The sequence below is a fragment of the Protopterus annectens genome, chromosome 6.part0 (genome assembly GCF_019279795.1).
Source record: "Protopterus annectens isolate FY-2018-M chromosome 6.part0, PAN1.0, whole genome shotgun sequence".
In the NCBI taxonomy this organism is placed as follows: Eukaryota; Metazoa; Chordata; order Ceratodontiformes; family Protopteridae; genus Protopterus; species Protopterus annectens.
The window spans coordinates 873,288,270-873,308,482 of record NC_056737.1 but is presented as its reverse complement, the minus strand read 5'-3'; the positions used below and the strand labels follow the sequence as shown (position 1 = coordinate 873,308,482).

The following is a 20,213-nucleotide window of genomic DNA, read 5'->3' as shown; positions in this document are numbered from 1 at the left end:
TTCCTCCTCGCTTCCGTCTTGAGCTTTGTCACTCCCCCTCAGGTTAAGAATACTGCAGCAAATGAATAGAAGGTCATAGAATAGCTGTGTAAAAATCTTACCATAACCATAGATGTCCTCCCCTTCACTGCTGCAGTATTCTGTCACCCCCACCCCCCGGTCTTATGCTTTGCTTGGATGTTCTGATGGTTCATATCCTTAGTCTGGCATTCCTCCTGCGGCATTCACTTATGAGGTTGGTATATGCATACGTCACTTTTATGGCCTACATCTGACTGTAGCCTACGTGCGGCATCCCACATACCCTGCAGTAGCATACTACTTCTGTATATTGGCCGAGGTCTGGTCGCCTTCAGGCAGGAGATCCCTCACGTTAAGAATACTGCAGCAGTGTGAAGAGGAAATCTATGGTTATGGTAAGATTTTACATAAGTATTCTTTATTCTTCCCTGTTAACAGGATGAAAGTTAAATTCCTACAGGCTTCAACCAGTAAGCTTTATAATTGGTGGTCTTCAACATGTGCCAGTTGTATGCAAAAGTGAAGGTTTAGAGAAAAGTTTAAAGTAACTTCAGCTTAAGTCAGTTAATTTTGAGCTTGTATTATAAAGATAACCTTTAGCTTCATAGGGATTCTTGATCTTTGCGACTTGTTGGGGGGGGGGGTATGTTTCTGTTATATTTTGGTTGACTGTGTGATTTCTCCATATCAGATTTAATTAATGGTGTTAAACTTAACTGTTCTCTTAATAGCAGAAAGTCTATTTCACTAAATCACAAGAATTCAGTTCTACAGCAGGCAGAGTTAGAAAAATACTGACCATATCTATTTTAAAAGATTTCCTGTCCAAAGTATCAGAGTTTTCAGGCTAATAAGATGAATCTTGTTGCAGCCCAGAATAGTCAAGGTTCATTGTTTTTCTGCACAGCCATTTCATTTGACTTCAGAAGCTGGACTTCAGTTGTGACGTCTCCAAACCTTGATGTAGGAGCAGGAATTCACTCTGGATGTCTCTATTACTTCTACAGTCTTTTGAAGAGGAGGGAGTGCCTGCTGCAGCTCTGATAGATTTATTTGTAATGCTTAGTTATCAGTGTCAGGTTTGCATTCATGTAATACAAATGGTATCAGTCACATTGTAAAATGTACTTTTAAAGCATTAATCCACTTATTGCATGTTTACAAAAGTACACTATTACAAAAGTTATTTTTATTCATCACAAAAGATTGGTTAAACAATTGTGTGAATAATGTACGAGTTATTTTTTTTTTCATAATAAAACCAGTCTAGGGTTTGAGATCAGTTTGAAGACACTTTAGTATGCATTCTGTTAAAAGTATCTGTTAATCATATACAGTTAGTAATGAGGTCAGCATATACTCCTTTGGAGAGTTGTTCAATTTTCTTGTTGGATTTTTTTTTCTGTTTTCTTTGGATAAGCAACACTCTCCTTGTTATTTGGCCCATTTGTTTCCTGTCATCAGGGTGCAAGGATGAGGAGCTATCTTTCAGACAGCTATCAGGTGTGATTTGAAATTGTTACCCTTTATGCATTTGGCAGAGACCTGGGAAAGACACTTGCAGTAGGCTGACCATGGAGGATATCCCTTCATTTCTACAGGAGGTGTTCCTTCAAGCAGTACTATCCATACCTAAGAAGTATGCACAGTGGATGTTCATCGTGTTATACTGCTGCAGTCATCACATTTGGGTTATCCTGCCATCAGGCGGTCCCGCAGTCGGCCGAATCCCAAAGTCTTGGTCCGGCGTCGGTTGTCGTCGCTTCTTCCCTGACATCAGTGCGACGGGGATAAAAGAGGTAGCCGACACCATTTTCTTCAGTCTTTCTTGCCACACAGTGCCCGAAGCAGAAGCAGTTCGCAAGTGCCAGTCGGCTAGCTCCTGAGATTTTCGAATTTCAGCCCGAAGTCTTCTCTAAAGCTAAGTACCCCATTGGGGAAACTTTTCTTGCCTCAGACCGATGTCAGACAAAGTTAATTGCATTTCTTGTGGGAAGCAAATACCTCCTAAGGATTTTCATTCTTATTGTATTCCTTGCCTAGGCCCAGACCACAACGTCTCTGGTTGTCTGTTTTGTGCTAGGTTCAACAAACGTACAATCAAGCGTCGGGCAGATTTCGCCTGACATTATTTTGGCAGAAAATTTAACTATAGCATGTCGTTGGAGCAGCCGACATCAGCAATGATGAAAAAACGCAAGGTTAAGGACAGGCAACCAAGGCCAAGACCAGATACTGAGGCCTCAGCAAGGCCTGCCGCCGGTTCTCCGGTTTTCAGCGAGGCGCCTACGCAGCCCCTGACTACCGCTGATTTAGAAATTCTGACGGCCTCCCAGACCGAATCTCACTCCTGACGCCAACCCTGACGGTGATCCGGAGATTTTGGACAGGCCTTCGTTTTCTGAAGGTCTCTTCAAACCGACAACTATCTCTATTAAGTCTTATGCCAAACTTAAAGCCCCCTTAAAAGTTAGGAAACTGGGTCCACAAACCCCTCCCACAGGCCCATATGCCTAAAAAACAGATGCTTAAGATGGCTGAGGATTTAATTACCCTTATCGGGGGTTCACAACCCCCTCCTGACAAAAGGCCTAGACTGGAGGAAGATTATCCTTCCTCTGACCAAGCATCTATTTCCTCAGCTAACTCTGCGGACCAGGATTATTCCTTCCCTCCTTATGAAGACTCAGATGCTGAAGAGTCCATTCCCTCTGTCTCCCCCCCTGAAGACTACTCTTTTGGGGAAACTTTACACACCATGAGGGAACACTTCCACTGGGAAGGCCAAGATTACTCTAAGAAAAGACTCCATGAGTTTCTTCTTCATCCACAGCATAGACCCCATGCAATTCCTCCAGTTTTAGACATTTTGGATGATGTTTACACCGAATCTAGTCTAAACCCAGATTCCTTAACTCCTGCACCAGCTAAACCAGACAGATACTACCGAGTTCCTTATTCTCATAAGTTTCCATATAAAAGCCATGTTGCAGACCCCAAAACCATTTCCCAGGGTCCCAAAGAGGTTAAGGCCTCTACTGCTAAGAATCCACTACCTTCTGAAAGAGATTCCAGAGCATTAGAAAGATGGGGGAAGAAAGTGTATACATCTGCCACTTTGGCCATGAGGGCCTTACTGCCAATTCCACATGCTAAAATACCAGCAGTACTTGATTAGACAGTTAAAGCAGAAAATGATCCCTCAGACAGATCAACCTGATTTCAAAGAGATGCAGGATTTGCTGCATGCAGCAGAACAGGTGGGAAAGCATACCTTACAGTGTGGTTTTGATTCATTGGAAGCCTCATGTAGAGCATCTGTCACAGGATCTGTAATACGTAGACATGCTTGGCTAAAAGAGCTCCATTGCAGGAAGATGTGTTTGGTGTCAAAGCAGAGGAAGTTTTAAAGAAAATGGAAGAAAAGGCAAAATCTATGCAGACAGATTTTTTACAGGTACAACCTCCTCGTTTCAGCAGAAACTGGCCATCAAAAAACTGGTCCTTTCCTGCATCAGACAGACCCCAAAGGGGTAGGTATTTTAAACTTGCAGAATTGGATTCTTAATAAACTCTGTGGATTATACACAAAGTGTCCACCTTTCGTGGTTGGTAGTGTCAACGCTTGCTGTTTTTTGGGTTAGGTACAGACGCCCAAGGGGCAGAGGCCAGCCACAAGGTTCTTTCAGGCCTAGGCAGTGGCATGCAACAACTCAGAGGTGGAGACGAAAGATCTCAACCCTTCAGGAAACAATGACTTCCCTCTTCGCCTGCCAAGCAAAATTGCCCTGGCAGCACCTTTGGGAGGAAAACTGGCTCTATTTCCACAAAATTGGCGCATCATAACAAAGGACAAATGGGTTCTGGATATTATTACCCAAGGCTACAGATTTCATTTTCACACTTTACCACGGATGAGAGGCATGTCAAATCTGCCTCAAAACCAATGGGCAGAGGCACAAATGCAAATTTCAGCTCTCATGGATATGAAAGCAATTCAAAAGGTACCTACAAAGGAGCAAGGTCAAGGTTTTTACTGAAGACCGTTTCTAGTACCAAGAAAGGACAAAGCATGGAGACCCATTTTAGACCTCTCAATTCTAAACAAATACCTGGATGTACCCAAATTCAAAATGCTCACACTACAGCAGCTTCTTCCCATGCTGGGCAAGGAGTCTTGGCTGGTAACGTTGGACCTCAGAGGCATACCTGCATGTCCCTATCAGACAAGATTGCAGAAGATACCTCAGATTTTTGGCAGGGTGCAACGCATTATCAATTCTCTGCATTGCCCTTTGGCTTATCTACTGCGCCCAGAGTATTTACGAAATGCCTGGCATCAGTAATTGCGTACTGCAGACAACGAGGGATACAAATTTATCCATATCTGGACGACTGCCTGATCCAAGCGGACAGCAAAGCCATTCTATTACAGCACCTGGCATTTGTAACAAAGTTGCTAAGTTGCCTAGGGTACACAGTAAACAAAAAGAAGTCAAAGCTAATACCCTCACAAGACATAATATTCCTGGGTGCCAGCTTAAATACAACGACCCAGATGGCTTATCTCATGCCAGACGCACAAAACAACTGACTCAATACTTCAAAAAGATGGCAACTTTTACCCAGCTCACTGCAAGGAAAATCCTGCAGGCATTGGGGTTCATGGCATCCTGCATTCAACTAATTCCACATGCAAAGCTGCATATGAGGAAATTACAACGGTACCTGAAAAGTGTATGGACTCAACACAGGCACAGCCTCGAAACAAGTATACCTCTCATTCCCTGCCTTCAAAAAGAGTTCCTATGGTGGGCTCAAGCATGTCAAATAAACAAGGGTCTTCCTTTTGTCTTACCTCCAGCAAACCAAACTATGACAACAGATTCTTCAGACTACGCCTGGTGAGCACGCATGGCAGGACAGTGCATACAGGGCAAATGGTCTGCAAAACAAATGCATCTACACATCAACCAAAAGGAGATGCTAGCTGTGCAAAATGCACTGACAGCCTTCAAGGACCTCTTGCATCCAGGACAACTACTAAAAAGGACAGACAACACCACAGTTATGTGGTACATAAACAGGGAGGAACACACTCCTACCCTTTATGCAGACAGGCAATGACCTTGTGGAACACGGCATTGACTTACCAAGTACAACTGCAAGCACAGTTCCTGCCAGGAAAGGAAAACATATTGGCAAACGAATTAAGCACAAATTTGGCAGATCCTCACGAGTGGAGACTACACCCACAAGTATTTTCAATGATAACTCAAAGGTGGGGACGCCCAGACATAGATCTATTTGCCTCCCCCAGCAATTGCCAACTACAGAAATTTTGCACAAGGACTTATCATTCCCTAGCCTGGAAAGTGGACGCCCTATCATTCAGTTGGACAGCATTGACAGTCTATGCCTTCCCACCACTACCTCTCTTGACCAAGCTATTACCTTGGTATTACTGAAAGTCAGATCAGAGAGACCACAAATGATCCTCATTGCTCCGGACTGGCCACGTCAGCACTGGTACCCATTACTAAGGACCTTGATTCACAGCCCTCCATGGATCTTACCTCAATTCCCACTTCTGTTGACTCAGCAAAACTCTCAGATCCTTCACAGTCAGCTCAGGACTTTAAATTTAGCTGCATGGAGAATACCTTGAATCTTCAATCAACACTTCTCTCAAAGGACGTCCTGAATGTCATTTTGGAGGCCAGGTGGCCCAGCATCAGAAAAACTTACTCAGACAAATGGAAAAGATTTTGTGCATGGAACCAGGCTAAAGGCCAAAATCCTTGGATACCAAACATTCCTCAAATACTGCAATACTTAACTGAGATGCTACACAAAAGCCTTTCTTTCTCATCCATTAAGATCCATGCTTCAGCCATTTCAGCTCAATATAATACGGATCCTCCCATATTCTCACACCCTTTACTAAGGCAGTTTCTCAGAGGGGCTAAGAATATAAGACCCCCCAGAAAACCCCCAACGCCAGCTTGGGACCAACTTTGTTTTAGAAAAATGAACACTGCCTCCTTTCGAACCAGCCTTCTCAGCAGAACTACAATACTTGTCATGGAAAACAGCTCTGTTGCTGGCCATCACCTCAGCATGCAGGGTCTCAGAACTACAGGCACTTATGGCAGTGGAACTTTTCATCATTTTCTATCAGGACAGAGTCTCTTTACGAGCTAACCCTACCTTTATGCCAAAGGTAGTATCCAGTGTGGCTTTGAATCAAGACCATTCATTTACTACCCACCTTTTATCCAAACCCCCAGAATAAAGGAGAAAGACTCCTTCACTCTTTGGACATTCACAGACAGCTATGTTACTATTTGGATAAGACAAAGACCTTCAGAAAAACTGACCAAATCTTTGTATCCTATGCTGCAGGTTCACAAGGAAAGGCTATTTCAAAACAGACCATCTCCAAATGGATAGCACATTGTATCTGCTTTTGCTACTCGCACCATGGGAAAGCAGTGCCTGTTAATATTAGGTCCCATTTTACCAGGGCTACAGCAACCTCAACAGCCTTTCTCAGGGGGGTTCCAACCAAGGACATTCTGGAGGCAGCTACTTGGAGTTCAGTGCACACCTTTACCAAGTACTACCACCTTCCATTAAAATTAAAAACCAGAGCTGGTTTTGCCACTGCAGTTCTGCAGGGCATCCTAGCTTCACCTAACCCAGTTTAGTACCAGCCACCCATCCATAGCTTTGGGATTCAACCCAAGTGTGATGACTGCAGCAGTATAACACGATGAACATAGTACATATTTGTACCTACCATAAATGTAGATGTTCGAGTGTATATACTGCTGCAGTCCAGGTTACCCTCCCACCATCCCCTTTACATACCAGGGTGTTAGTTATAACTCCATGTACATCAATCTATTGGATGCATGTCTATATGGTGTATTTGCTAACAGTACTATTGTTTATCTACTAAGGTATTTTTGCATCGTTACTTGTATTGCCTTTCTAGTTGGGGGCACCTGACATCTGGGGCAAGAAAAACTGAAGAAAATGGCGTCTGCTACCTCTTTTATCCCCCTGTCGCACTGACATCAGGGAAGAAGCGACGACAACCGACGCCGGACCAAGACTTTGGGATTCGGCCGACTGCGGGACCGCCTGACGGCAGGATATAACCCAAGTGTGATGACTGCAGCAGTATATACACTCTAACATCTACATTTATGGTAGGTACAAAACTGTACATGTTCTTCATCTCGCATTGCTGCAGTCCTAACACTTGGGGTAGTCCGCTGTCCCAGTCGGCCCGAATACCAAAGTATAAGGCTGACGTCGGTCAAGGCGCATTATTCTGACGTCAGGGCGTCAGGGTACAAATGCGCATGACCGACGTCATATCCTCAGTCTTTTTTGCCGCATGGTCCGATGCAGAAGCAGTATTGCGAGTGCATGTTGGCGTTCTGAAATTTTCTGAAGTCGGAGTTTCAGACCGAATCAAAGTTGGCTAAGTACCCCGTTGGGGAATATTTTGTCTTTTTCTTGCCTCAGTATTTAACCGGATGTCAGAAAAAGTGAATAACTGTATTTCTTGTGGGAAACAGATACGTCATAGGGATTACCATACCTTGTGTATACCTTGCTTAGGGCCTGAGCACGACGTTGTTGGATGTCGCTCTTGTGCTAGATTTAACAAACGCACTATAAAGAGGAGATTAGACTGTGCCAGGTTAGTTTTTGGGAAGCGTTGTAATTATAAAATGCCGTTGGATCCTCCGGCGTCCGCTTCGTCAGAATAGCGCAAGGACAAAGCAGCAAAGCCTAGGTTGGAAGAACCGTCTGTCCCGGACGTCGGTTCTTTAGAGGGCTCGGTGGAGCCGGAGGTTCTGCCAGAAGTTTCTTTGGAGTCTCAGGGAGAGACTTTACTGTTACAAGATGTGTCCTCTCAGGAGGTAGGCCAGGCTGAAGGGGCTTCTCAGGTAGCTGTTCTCCCTCCCTTCCTAAGGTGGTTAGGCCCTCCCTTCTGTTTCCAAGGCTTCGAGAGGCAGGCCAGGTTTAACTTCAGTGGGTGTCTCTCCTAGTTCTTCAGGGTCTCTGCCTAAGAAACATTTGTTTAAAATGGCAGAAGATTTGATTACTATGATTAGAGGTTCTATGCCCCCCCTGATAAGAGGCCTAGGGTGGAACCTGAGCTTGAGAGTTTTGAGCAGTGTTCGAGGCTTCTGAGTCTTGACTGAAGACTTACAGGAGTATCCTCCTTATTCTGATTCTGATGTAGATGATTCTACTCCTTCGGCTTCTCCTCCTGAGGATTTTTCTTTTTCAGAGACTCTTCATTCCATGAGGGAGCATTTTAAATGGGAAGGTCAAGATTTCTCTGATTCCAGGAAACGGCTTAGGGAATTTTTGTTTCTACCCCAGCATAGGCCTTTAGCTATACCTCCTGTTCTGGATGTGGTGGAAGATGTTTTTGCAGAGGCTTCCCTGAACCCTGATTCTTTGCCTCCTGCCCCAGTTAAACCGGATAGGTATTATAGGGTGCCTGAAGCTCATAAGTATCTTTTTAGGAGTCCTAGGGCAGACCCAGAAACTGTTTCTCAGGGGCCTAAAGGTGTTAAGGCTTCTGTTGTTTAAAATCCGGTTCCTCCTGATAAAGAGGCAAGGGCTTTGGATAGATGGGGAAAGAAGGTGTATACTTCCACTTTAGCCATGAGGGCTTTGAATTGCCAGTTCCACATGTTAAAATACCAAAATTATCTCCTTTCACAATTGAAGTCTAAGGTGGATGCTCTGGCGGAAGGTATTGAGTGTAAAGAGTTGCAGGATTTAGTTCATGTTTCTGAACAGGTGGGTAAGCATTCTTTGCAATGTGGTTTTGATGCTGTACAGGCCTCTTCGAGGGTGGCTGCCACGGGTTCTGTTCTTCGCAGGCACGCCTGGCTGAGGGATCAGAATTTGGCTGAGCATGTTAAGACAAGGATTTTAGATGCTCCGTTACAATCTGATGTGTTGTTTGGTTCGCCTGTGGAAGCAGTTTTAAAGAAAATGGAGGACAAGGCTAAGTCTATGCAGACTGTTAAAGATTTTTTGCAGGTCCAGCCTCCGAAGTTTAGTAGAAATTGGCCTACTAAGGGGTGGACATATCCTTCTTATGATTCCCAGTCTAGGGGTAGGTCTAGACGTGGTAGGGGCAGAGCTCAAGGTTCTTTTAGGCCTAGAACAGGGAGTGCACCTGCTCAGTCTTCTGGTGAGGGCAGGGGTCAGTCCTTTCGTAAACAGGCCCAATGACCTGCCTTTTCAGCTGCCAGAGCCTTCTCGTCTGGCAGCACCTTTGGGAGGAAGGCTGGCACTTTTCAAAGAAAATTGGAGTTTAATTACCCAAGACAGATGGGTATTGGATATCATTCACCACGGTTACAGGTTTTATTTCCATACCTTGCCTCCTTTCAAAGGCATGCCAGACATTCCTCCTCTACAAAGAAAAGAGGCTCACAAGCAAATTTCTCTGTTACTCCAAATAGGGGCCATTCAGCCGGTTCCTGTGCCAGAAAGGGGCCTAGGATTTTATTCTCGCCTGTTCCTAGTACCAAAAAAGGGGAACACGTGGAGACCAATTTTGGATTTATCTATCCTCAACACTTATCTGGACATTCCCAAGTTCAAAATGTTGGCGTTACAACAGCTTTTACCTCTGCTGGGAAAAGATCACTGGATGGTAACTTTAGATCTCAAGGAGGCTTACCTTCATGTGCCTATCAGACTAAGTTGCAGGAAGTATCTGCGTTTTCGAGCTGGGAATTCCCATTATCAGTTCTCTGCATTGCCCTTTGGCTTATCTACTGCCCAGAGTATTCACAAAACTTCTGGCTCCAGTGATAGCTTACTTCAGGCTAAAAGGACTACAAATCTATCCTTACTTCGACGCCTGCCTGATTCTGGCTCAAGAAAAGGAAGACCTTTTTCAGCATTTGGAATATGTGATAGCAGTGCTAAGACGCCTGGGGTATTCTGTGAGCGAAATAAAGTCCAGTCTAGTACCCTCTCAAGACATGTGCTTTCTGGGTGTGAGACTGAATACAGCAACCCAGATGGCCTTTTTAACCCCGGACAAACAAAAGAATCTTTCCCTTTACTTCCATCAACTATCTCTTCAGTCCGGGCTGACTGCAAGGACAGTCCTTCAAGCCTTAGGGTTCATGGCATCTTGTATTCTGGTGCTTCCCAATGCCAAACTGCATATGAGGAAGCTACAATGGTATCTCAAAAATGTATGGACACAGCACTGCCAGGATTTGGACACTGTCATTCAAATAATACCTTGCATTCAAAAGGAATTTTTGTGGTGGGCTCAGGAATGTCACCTAAACAAGGGACTCTCTGTGACCCGGCCAGAGGCGAGTCAGATTCTAACGACAGATGCCTCAGACATAGCTTGGGGAGCTCATCTGAATGGAAAGTGGATACAAGACAAGTGGCCTGCCAGACTACAGCATCTACATATCAACATGAAGGAGATGTTAGCAGTCCAGTTTGCATTAATGGCTTTCAAGGAGTTACTTCTTCCATGGCAGGTGTTGATTCTAACAGACAACACAACTGTCATGTGGTACATCAACAAACAAGGGGGAACACATTCTTATCCTCTATGCAGGCAAGCAATGATTTTGTGGGAGACTGCGCTCAGCTTGCAACTAAATCTTCAGGCAAGGTTTCTGCCGGGAGCACAGAACTCCTTAGCAGATGTATTAAGAAGGCAAATCATGGATCCCCACGAGTGGAAACTGGATCTTCATGTATTTCGGAAATTGACAGTGTCATGGGGAACTCCAGACATAGATCTGTTCGCTTCTCCACTAAACCACCAGCTGCCAAAGTTTTGCACGAAAAGGTTTCATCACACAGCTTGGAAAGTGGATGCTCTTTCTTTCAGTTGGAAAAATCTTCATGTGTATGCCTTTCCACCTCTGCCTCTCCTCCCAAAGGTACTCCTAAAGGTCAGACAAGACGAGCCAAGGATGATTTTAATAGCTCCAGATTGGCCTCGGCAACACTGGTACCCATTACTGAGGAGTCTGGTAAGGAAGCCTCCATGGCCTTTACCTTTGATTCCACACCTATTGTCTCAGAGGGACGGTCATCTACTCAATGTCAAGCTTCACTCTCTTCATCTAACAGCCTGGCATATTCTGTTTTGAACCACAGCAGGTCTCAACTTCCTCAACAAGTTTTGAATGTGATTATGGAAGCCAGAAGACCTAGTACAAGGAAAGTGTACAGAAAAATGGAAGAGATTTTTATTTTGGAGTGCAGCAAAGGATTTGGAGGTTTCTGAGCCTAATTTGAGTATGGCTCTTCAATATCTTACTGAGTTATTGGACAAAGGTTTGTCTTTCTCTTCCATTAAGATTCATGCTGCTGCAATTTCAGCTCACTATGATTGTGACCCACCATTGTTTTCTCATCCTTTGTTCAAGCAATTTCTTAGAGGGGCAAAGAATATAAGACCCCCACGTAGAGCTCCTACTCCTGCTTGGGACCTCAATTTTGTGTTGGAGAAACTTACTCTACAAACTTTTGAGCCTGCGGCTACTGCTGAATTGAAATACTTGTCATGGAAGACTGCTTTTTTGTTGGCCATTACTTCTGCAAGAAGGGTTTCTGAATTGCAGGCCCTTATGGCGGTTGAGCCTTTTTTGATTTTCCATAAGGATAGGGTATCATTACGTACTAATCCTTCCTTTATGCCTAAGGTGGTCTCTAGTGTGGCTTTAAACCAAACTATTCATTTGCCTACTTTTTATGCAGATCCCCAAAATAAGGGGGAAAAGATTTTGCACACTTTAGATGTACACAGGCAGTTGCGTTATTATTTAAGCAGGACTAAGGATTTTAGGCAGTCTCAGCAGTTTATTTCTTTTGCTTTGAGTTCTCAGGGCAAGCCTGTGTCAAAACAAACTATTTCTAAGTGGATTGGGTTTTGCATTGCATTTTGTTATTCCCATCATGGCAAGGAGATTCCAGCTGGGATTAGGCCTCATTCCACTAGGGCTACTGCCACTTCAACAGCATTTCTAAGGGGGGTGGCAACTAAGGATATTTTGGAGGCAGCTACTTGGAGTTCAGTGCATACTTTCTCTAAGCATTACCACCTTCCTCTACTCTAAATCTAGGGCTGGTTTTGCCACGGCTATTTTGCAGGGCATGTTGACAGCTCCTGCTTCTTTATGATTTGCCAACCTCCCTTACCTCTGCTTTGGGATTCTACCCAAGTGTTAGGACTGCAGCAATGTGAGATGAAGAACATAGTACAGTTTTGTACCTACCATAAATGTAGATGTTCGAAGATCCACATTGCTGCAGTCCAATTTACCCTCCCTCCTTCCCCTCTGTGTTTAGGGGTGGTTGTGTGGGTGGGGTTGTACTTTTGTAAATTTGTATATATTGTACATATATTTGGTACAGGAGTATTTGGTGTTTTTTGGTTTTGGCCTTATCTTTTTAGGGTCTTATGACATCTGGGGCAAGAAAAGACTGAGGATATGACGTCGGTCATGCGCATTTGTACCCTGACGTCCTGACGTCAGAATAATGCGCCTTGACCGACGTCAGCCTTATACTTTGGTATTCGGGCCGACTGGGACAGCGGACTACCCCAAGTGTTAGGACTGCAGCAATGTGGATCTTCGAACATCTACATTTATGGTAGGTACAAAACTGTACTTTTTCCTCTGTCTATACCAGGGGAAATGGGTCTGACCTGTGCACCCCCCCCCCAAGTGGGCATACCCAACTCAGGAGAAACAAATGGGCCACACCCCTCACCTTCCTTGCCTGACTCCTCCCGTGCTGGGGCTACTAATTGAACTCTGGCACCTTGATCACATTCAAGGCTGCTGTGTACTTGTGTAACTGTCAAGTCTTGGATATTTTTTGATTTGTAGATTCTTTCTCTAGTGTCATCAGAGCAAACTGGCGGGCTGTTGAATGTGCGACTTTTAGTAGCTGATTTTACATCATTGTATGTGGGGCCAGTATAGGTGGGCAGACCCCTTCAAAGAAGGGGTAGCAAAAATGCTGAATTGTGGTTGGTGAGGATGATGCACCCCACCAAAAAATATCCTAAAGGGCATTCTTATAGGTTAGCTGTTACGATAGTTGCATATTTGTCATTTTTGGTTGTTGGAGGGAGAGGAGAGTTTTAGTTACTGAGAAAAGTGTTTGAGTTATTTGCAAGCTCTGCAGTATGTTGCCTTAAGGCAGAAGCCTATCCATTAGTAAATGTTGCCAAAGGCCATTCCAGCATGAGAGGGATGACTTCATTTTCAATTTCAGAGTTCTTTGAAGACACTTGTGTCCACAGTCCTCTTATTTTTGCAGGCTAATGCTGTCTCCTTTGGTTTAAAGGGGGTAAAGACCTGGCTTGTGACTCTGGTGGCCCGAGTTCAGTTAATGGTTTAGGTGCCTGTTATCGCTGGTGGGGTGGGGGGGTGGCTTAACAATGTTGCAGCATTATTTTATTTATTTATTTATTTTATTTTACATTTGTTGACCGGGCTGGACCAACTGGATATATGTCCATTTTCAGTGGAGGCCCAGGGAGAAAAGCTCCACAGAGTATTATTTACAAAACACAGGTAAATTACAAAGTTTTGGCAATCGTTGCATTTCATTGCATATAATTTATTAATAAGGAAAAAAAAATCATAGTACATAACAGCTATGGATATTCATACAGAATATGGTACAATGACAGTATTAAACTCTAAAGTCACACACATTATTGTTAATAGATAAGTAAACAAGCTTATACGGGTAGGAAGATTAGTGTCTAGGGGCAAAGTGGGTAGTCTGGGTTAGCACAGGGGCATAACCAATGTGATTTAAGGTAAGGTTTCAGATTGCTGTTTAAATAGGGTAACTGAGGATAGGGAGGTTAGGTCATTGGGGAGGGTGTTCCAGGTTTTACCCACTGTATTAGAGAACAATGAGTCACCAGCCGAATTGTTGGTTTTAGCTATTTGTACCAGTAGTTTGTTTGATGAGCGTAGGGCCTTGAGATTATTATAGGGAGTGGTAAGGTTAGTGAGTATTGGTGTATTTATTGGCTGCTACAGGATCTTATGGGCAACTGTTAGTTGGTTCAATAGTATTAGATTTGACAACTCTAACCATCCAAGTTGATTAAGGTTGTTACAATGATGGGTTCTATAGGTTGACCCAGTTGCAAATCTGGCAATATTGTTGTAGGAGATAACCAACTTGTTTAGATTGCTTTTACATAGTTTAGTATAGCTAGGGGAGACATATAGTAGGGTTGAGATTGTGGGTACGGGCAATAGTGGTCCTGGCTAGTGGAGTCAGAAAGGGTTTGATCCTGTAGAGGGAACCTAATTTTTTTACTGTTTTATAGTGTTGTTGATATGAGGCTCAAAGGTGAGGTTATCAATTAATACCTCAAGTAGTTTTGTGGTAGGATCAGGAGATATGATAGCCCCATTGCTAGATGTAACAGTAAAGTTCTGTGGGGTGGCCCTACGGGTGGGAGTGAATAGTAGCATGTTTGTGGTTTTTTGGGTTCAAGATGAGACATCGATGTAGAAGCCAATTCTCTACTGTGCTAAAGACGTTTTGGGTTAGGGACTGAAGTTCTGATGGAGAAGTGGCTGAGCATATTAGTGTGGAATTGTCTGCATATTGGATACAGGTAGCTTGTGGTATTACAGAATATAGGTCATTTGTAAAGATAGAGAAGAGGAGAGGACCCAATATATGGAGCCTTGAGGGACACCAAGGGCAACTGGGAGGTGGGAAGACAGGTTATTTTCCCATAGTACCTCCTGTTATTTAAGTAGGATTGGAACCACTGTATAGCAAGCGTGTCCAATGACAGGTTTTTGAGTATGTTTGAGGAGGTGGTGGTTAACCATGTCAAAGGCTTTTGACAGATCAGTAAAGAGGGCTGAGGATAGAGTGTCGCTATTTCGATTTCTATTAATGCAGTCGGTAAAGGATACGAGAGCAGAGGTGGTGCTATGAAATAGTCTGAAACCATGTTGGCAGGTGGCTAGTAAGTTTTCTAGTAGGTAGCTTAAAAGTTGCCTTGGAATGCATTTTTCCATGACTTTTGCCAGTGGGGATATGGCAATAGGCCCTGTAGTTAGATACATCTTTGGAATTGCCACGTTTATGCAGTGGAATATGTGAAAGTTTCCAAATTGATGGGATAGTTCCTTCAGAAATAGTTTTGTTAATGAGGATGGATATGGGTAGGCTATAGCTTTTGCAGCTTTCTGCAGGTATTCTGCAGGTAGATCTGCAGAGAGGGTGGTGGGTTTAAGTTTCTGAATAAGGGTACAGACAAGGGATGTAGGAACAGGTTGAAAATGAAATAGTGGTGGGCTGTTGGAGATATCCGAGGAAGAAGATATGGTGTCAGGAGATTGCTGATTAGATAGAGATTGTATGGTCTCTGTGAAAAAAAGTGTTGAGTTGGCTGTTTGGTTGTGATCAGAGCCTGAGGGAGTGGGAGTGACTGAATGACCTGGGTATAAGAGTTTATTGATGCCTGACCAGAATTTTTGAGGTTTATTTTGGTGGGTTTGTTGAAGCTGACAGTAAAAGTTTCTTTTATCTGACAATATGGCTTTTTTTGTTTCGTTTCTTAGCTGTCTGAACTTTAATTGTTCTGTAGGGTTTTTCATTGTACGCCAGCTGGCCCAGAGTTTATTTCTTTGGAGGATTTTTTGTTTGGTAGTTTTGGAAAGCCATGGGGCTGGTTTAGTTCTAGTTCTAATTGTGCGCATTGGGGCAGGGCAGTATAGAGTGGTTAAGAATTTAGAATTAAAGTATTTGAGTGCATCATCTAATGGTAGGTGTTTCGGGGGTGACCAGTCACAAGCTACAAGTTCTTTTTGAAAGCTGTTGAGGTTAAATTTTTATTAGCCCTTATTGTTTTATAAATGGTTGGGTTTGGAATATCTGTCTTACACCTGATTAAGAAGCTTGCTCCCTTTTCCTTGGCGGGGTGATGGGGTGGGACCATGTGCCATGGCATGCCTCCATTGTAGAACCAGTGGTGGAGACCAAGTTCACACGGGTGTGCTGTCTGTAAGGAGGGCCAGGGTTTTGTTGAACAGAATCCTGAAAGCCTGCATAAGGAATAAGCCCCGTTTGGATGCCTGTGTGATGGCCCTAGAGATCATATCTTGCACTGAGAACAAAGGGACTGGTAACAGCTCTCACCCAGCAGGAAACAAAGGAATCCAAATAAGAAGGCTGATCACAGGCATCAGGGTCCAAAAAACACATGTTTCTGTAGGCTGAAACGCCTGATATCTCAGTGCTTCAAGCTGTGGCCTCCTTAGTACTTTCAGTTTCGTCTTTCACCAGTTTCAGTATCGCATCACAGCAGTTAATTTTCTATTCCTGAGTTTCTTTTCAAAGTTATACTTCACCAAAGTCTTCTGAAATTGAAATAAGACATCTTAGTGTGCTCATCATTTGGGAAAACCATTTGCAACAGGTACTTCTTACCATCTTACCAATCTGCTGATTCTAGATGATTTTTTTCTATTTATCTGATTTTTATTAATGAAGTCAATCAACTGTGCAAGTTTTTCTCTTCCTTGTTTCCTTCCTTGTAAGTAGTATTCGCACAGTCGATAGAGTGCTTATATGAATGGAGCAGTTGAATAGGTGTTTTCTCTGCCTGTGATGCCATGGGGGTATTGGCAGGAGGTACAAGGATTAAATTAATATTGATGAGTTGGAGATGGAGGAGGAAATACCAGCAGTTAACTCTGGTGTTATACTTTATCCCAAAATGTTTTGCAAAGCATATAAAACTCAGTTAAGTAAATATTGATTTAAATATTAACCTCTAAATAAGACATTAATTCAGTAAGAAGTAAAAAAAAAAAAAAAAAAAAAAAGTGGAGTATAGGAAGTGAGATGCTGCCATTTTCAAGCCCTCCTTCCATACATATAGAACACAAATGCAATTAAAGCTAACAAATAATTACTGCTCAGGACTTTCCTCACCATTGATTATAGTGAACGCATATATTGCTTCCTGGCCAAGGTTGTTTATTTCAAACTTCTAAGTACAAGTGTGTGTTGCTTGTCTACAAGTCGTTGAATGGTAGCTTGCTGAACCCAGAAAACTGCTGGCATGACTGATAGAAAAGCAACCGATTGAACATGCCAGCAATTTTGTGAGCGACTGTGATACAATGGGCAACTGGGGTGTTCTCCCTCTCTATAATAGTGTGATGTCTTAAGTTAGCATGGTGGTGGGTGGCTTGTCCCCATACAAAAATGTTTTTCTTTTGTTTTCGATCAGTTGCTGTTCAACCAATGGAAGTTTTAAGTAATTGTTGAATGTGTGTGTATGTATGCATATATCATTGATAACAGGAGAACAAGGAGAATGCATTTTTGAAATGTGTGCCCATTACTGCTGCTATTTGGGTGATAAACCTTTTCCTAGTTATTTATTTTCACTACTCAGGGAAGTGTGTTCCCTTGACTGCATGCTTCAGAGGGTTGACTGCATCAAATGTGTTGTGACCTCTTGTTCAGTGATTGACTCATATGCAGAACCTTGGCCCGGATGCACTATCCGAATATTTAGAATTTGGTAAAGCAGTCTTGAATAGACTTCTCTCCCTTTTCAGTAGTCTACATGCACCGTAAGGTATGCAGACCTTCTCAGTATAAACATTTCTCTGATGCTTGTCATGTAGCTGTGTACTGTATCACTGTAGCTTCTCTATATACATTGGGTGACATGACATCCTCATTCAAGCAGTCTGTCCCTCTGTGTTTTTTGGTCCATTGCCTCCAGTTTTTCTTACCCATTGAATTTTACAGGCAATGCTTCAAGGTTGAGCTGAATGTCACCTGCTGGAGAAAGTTTTCCTGTGAACTTCTGAATGAATATTCTGAATTAATATTTAAGTTTTGAAACTTGAGTAGCTTTTTGAAATGGATTGTTCAGTACTTGATTATTCAGCATTATGAAATGAGATGTTTGAACATTCACTGGGCATAGATTTGAGGCTTTTGATGATTTTTGCAATTGTGTTTTAGGTTGTTGGTTTGAACTTCTCCAGTGCAACTACTCCAGAGTTACTTTTGAAAACATTTGATCATTACTGTGAGTACAGAAGGACTCCCAATGGTGTTGTTCTGGCTCCTGTGCAGCTTGGTAAATGGCTGGTTCTGTTCTGTGATGAAATCAACTTGCCTGACATGGACAAATATGGAACTCAGAAAGTTATCTCTTTCATTAGACAGGTAACTTAAAAGTCTGGAAAAGCGTTATTTTTTTAATTAAATTTTTAATTCTAAGCATTTTAAAGTAGTCAGTCTGATTGTTTTTCCCAATTCATTTTTAATCCACAGATGGTAGAACATGGTGGTTTCTATCGTACATCTGACCAGACCTGGGTAAAATTAGAAAGAATTCAGTTTGTTGGTGCTTGTAACCCTCCTACTGATCCTGGAAGGAAACCTCTTTCCCACAGGTAAAATGGTACTGTCACAATGCAGGTTATATCCTTGTGGGTATAGAGTCTTAGAAAATACTAGGCAACTGGGTCAGGAAGCTGTTAATACCTTGCTACTATCCACCCTAGGCTTTGCCTTCTTCAAGGAAGGACAGCCCAGTCATACCAATGGTGTATTTTTGAATGCCCACCCTTTTGAAAAGCACATGGAGAGAAAGTTTGTTCCAGAGGAGTAGACAGTACATTACAAATCTGTCTTCACCTTTTAAGTAGATTTAGGTCTCTGGTTGTAGTATTTGTAGGACTGTGGTTTATGAAGGTAGAAAAGGTCATATACTGCTGGGTCTCACTTATGGCCCAATAACCATGGCACATGTCACCACTAAGGAGTCTATAGGATACTGCATACAGTGATAGAGCTTCCAGTCTCTCCTGGTAGCGTAGACTTGACAAGTCATTGATCTTTTTAATTATGAATATATGTGATCTTTGCAGTTACCCGATGTGTACAGTGAGGTACAACACAAAGGGGTGCATTGTATTCTGATGGGACTAATCAGTGTGGACTATAAGGGGGTAGGGACTTTTCATCTTGAAGTAAACGTTTAGCTGTGAGTTGCACAAGTTAAAAAGACTTTTTAACCACATTTGCAGCATGATGCTGAAATGAGCGCAAACTGTCCACCTGTGTTACAAGTTGAAGGGAGAGATTGTAGTGGTGGTTCCAGAACAGATGTTGGATTTAGGAGCTACTACTGACCAAATATGAATGTTAATAGTCCATTGAGTACTGCATATACCCACATTTTTAGCATTCTCAGAGCTGATTTTCTTTCCAAGTTCCGCAAAATTAGCAGTGTATATATATACAGTTGCACACAGATTTGCAGAAAGTATATTTCATATAGGTACCAAAGATATTAAAGTAGTAATACTGAGCATTAATTTTGGCCTTTAGTGATGATTCTTGCTTGCCTCCTCATTTATTTCCATCCTGGCCTTGTTTCATGTTTTTCTTACTCTTCAGCTTTTTGTCTGCATTGTTTTGGCCCATCCTAACTGTCCAAGACTGCAGTGTGATATAGCTGAGTTGAAGTGGACATCAGGAGGGCTGTATATCCCCAGAAGTCATGAGTCATGATGCTTTGTGTTGGATTTTAGAGCTTTTTTCCAAAATTTGATCCAGTAACTGCCTGAAACAACTTCATGACTATGGAAAGGATCTAGTTCTTCAGAAAAGTTCTTTAAGGCTTAATGACCCAACCTCACAAATATTATTTCAAAATACTCTGAGAAGACAAGTGCTTCTTTGGATGCATCTCATGTTGGGGTAGGGTTGCCTGCATGGCTGAAATAGTCACCTTCTGTGTTCCCCTTTTGATGTTAGATTGGGATGAATGTGAAAGAACAAATGGCTTCAGATTTCATGTTGATGCTGTCAGATGTATACATATGCCTCCTCATCTTTCCCTGTACTCAAAGGTGGACAGTTTCTGATGCCAGACTTGGGACAAAAGTGAATGAAAAAATGGCCACTGTATTAGAGGTTGTTGCCACTGAAGAGTACAAATATCTTCTACATATCTGTAAGACATGATTGGAGGAAAGTGAAGGTAGTAGTAGTTGTGCAGTCCCCAGCCTTCAGATTAGCTGTATCATCCGACTGTGAGCACTTCTCAGCAGGGTTGATTTTAG

The 20,213-nt window shown here is 42.8% G+C and overlaps 1 protein-coding gene across 1 annotated transcript in view; it reads left to right on the top strand.

Moving 5' to 3' along the window:
* DYNC1H1 (dynein cytoplasmic 1 heavy chain 1) overlaps window positions 1-20,213 on the top strand; it is a 3,754,902-nt gene that overhangs the window by 1,960,960 nt on the left and 1,773,729 nt on the right. The window contains exons 49-50 of the mRNA XM_044073590.1: window positions 18,100-18,306; window positions 18,415-18,536. Of these exons, the coding sequence (XP_043929525.1) occupies window positions 18,100-18,306; window positions 18,415-18,536 (329 nt within the window). The remainder of the gene's footprint in view (window positions 1-18,099; window positions 18,307-18,414; window positions 18,537-20,213) is intronic.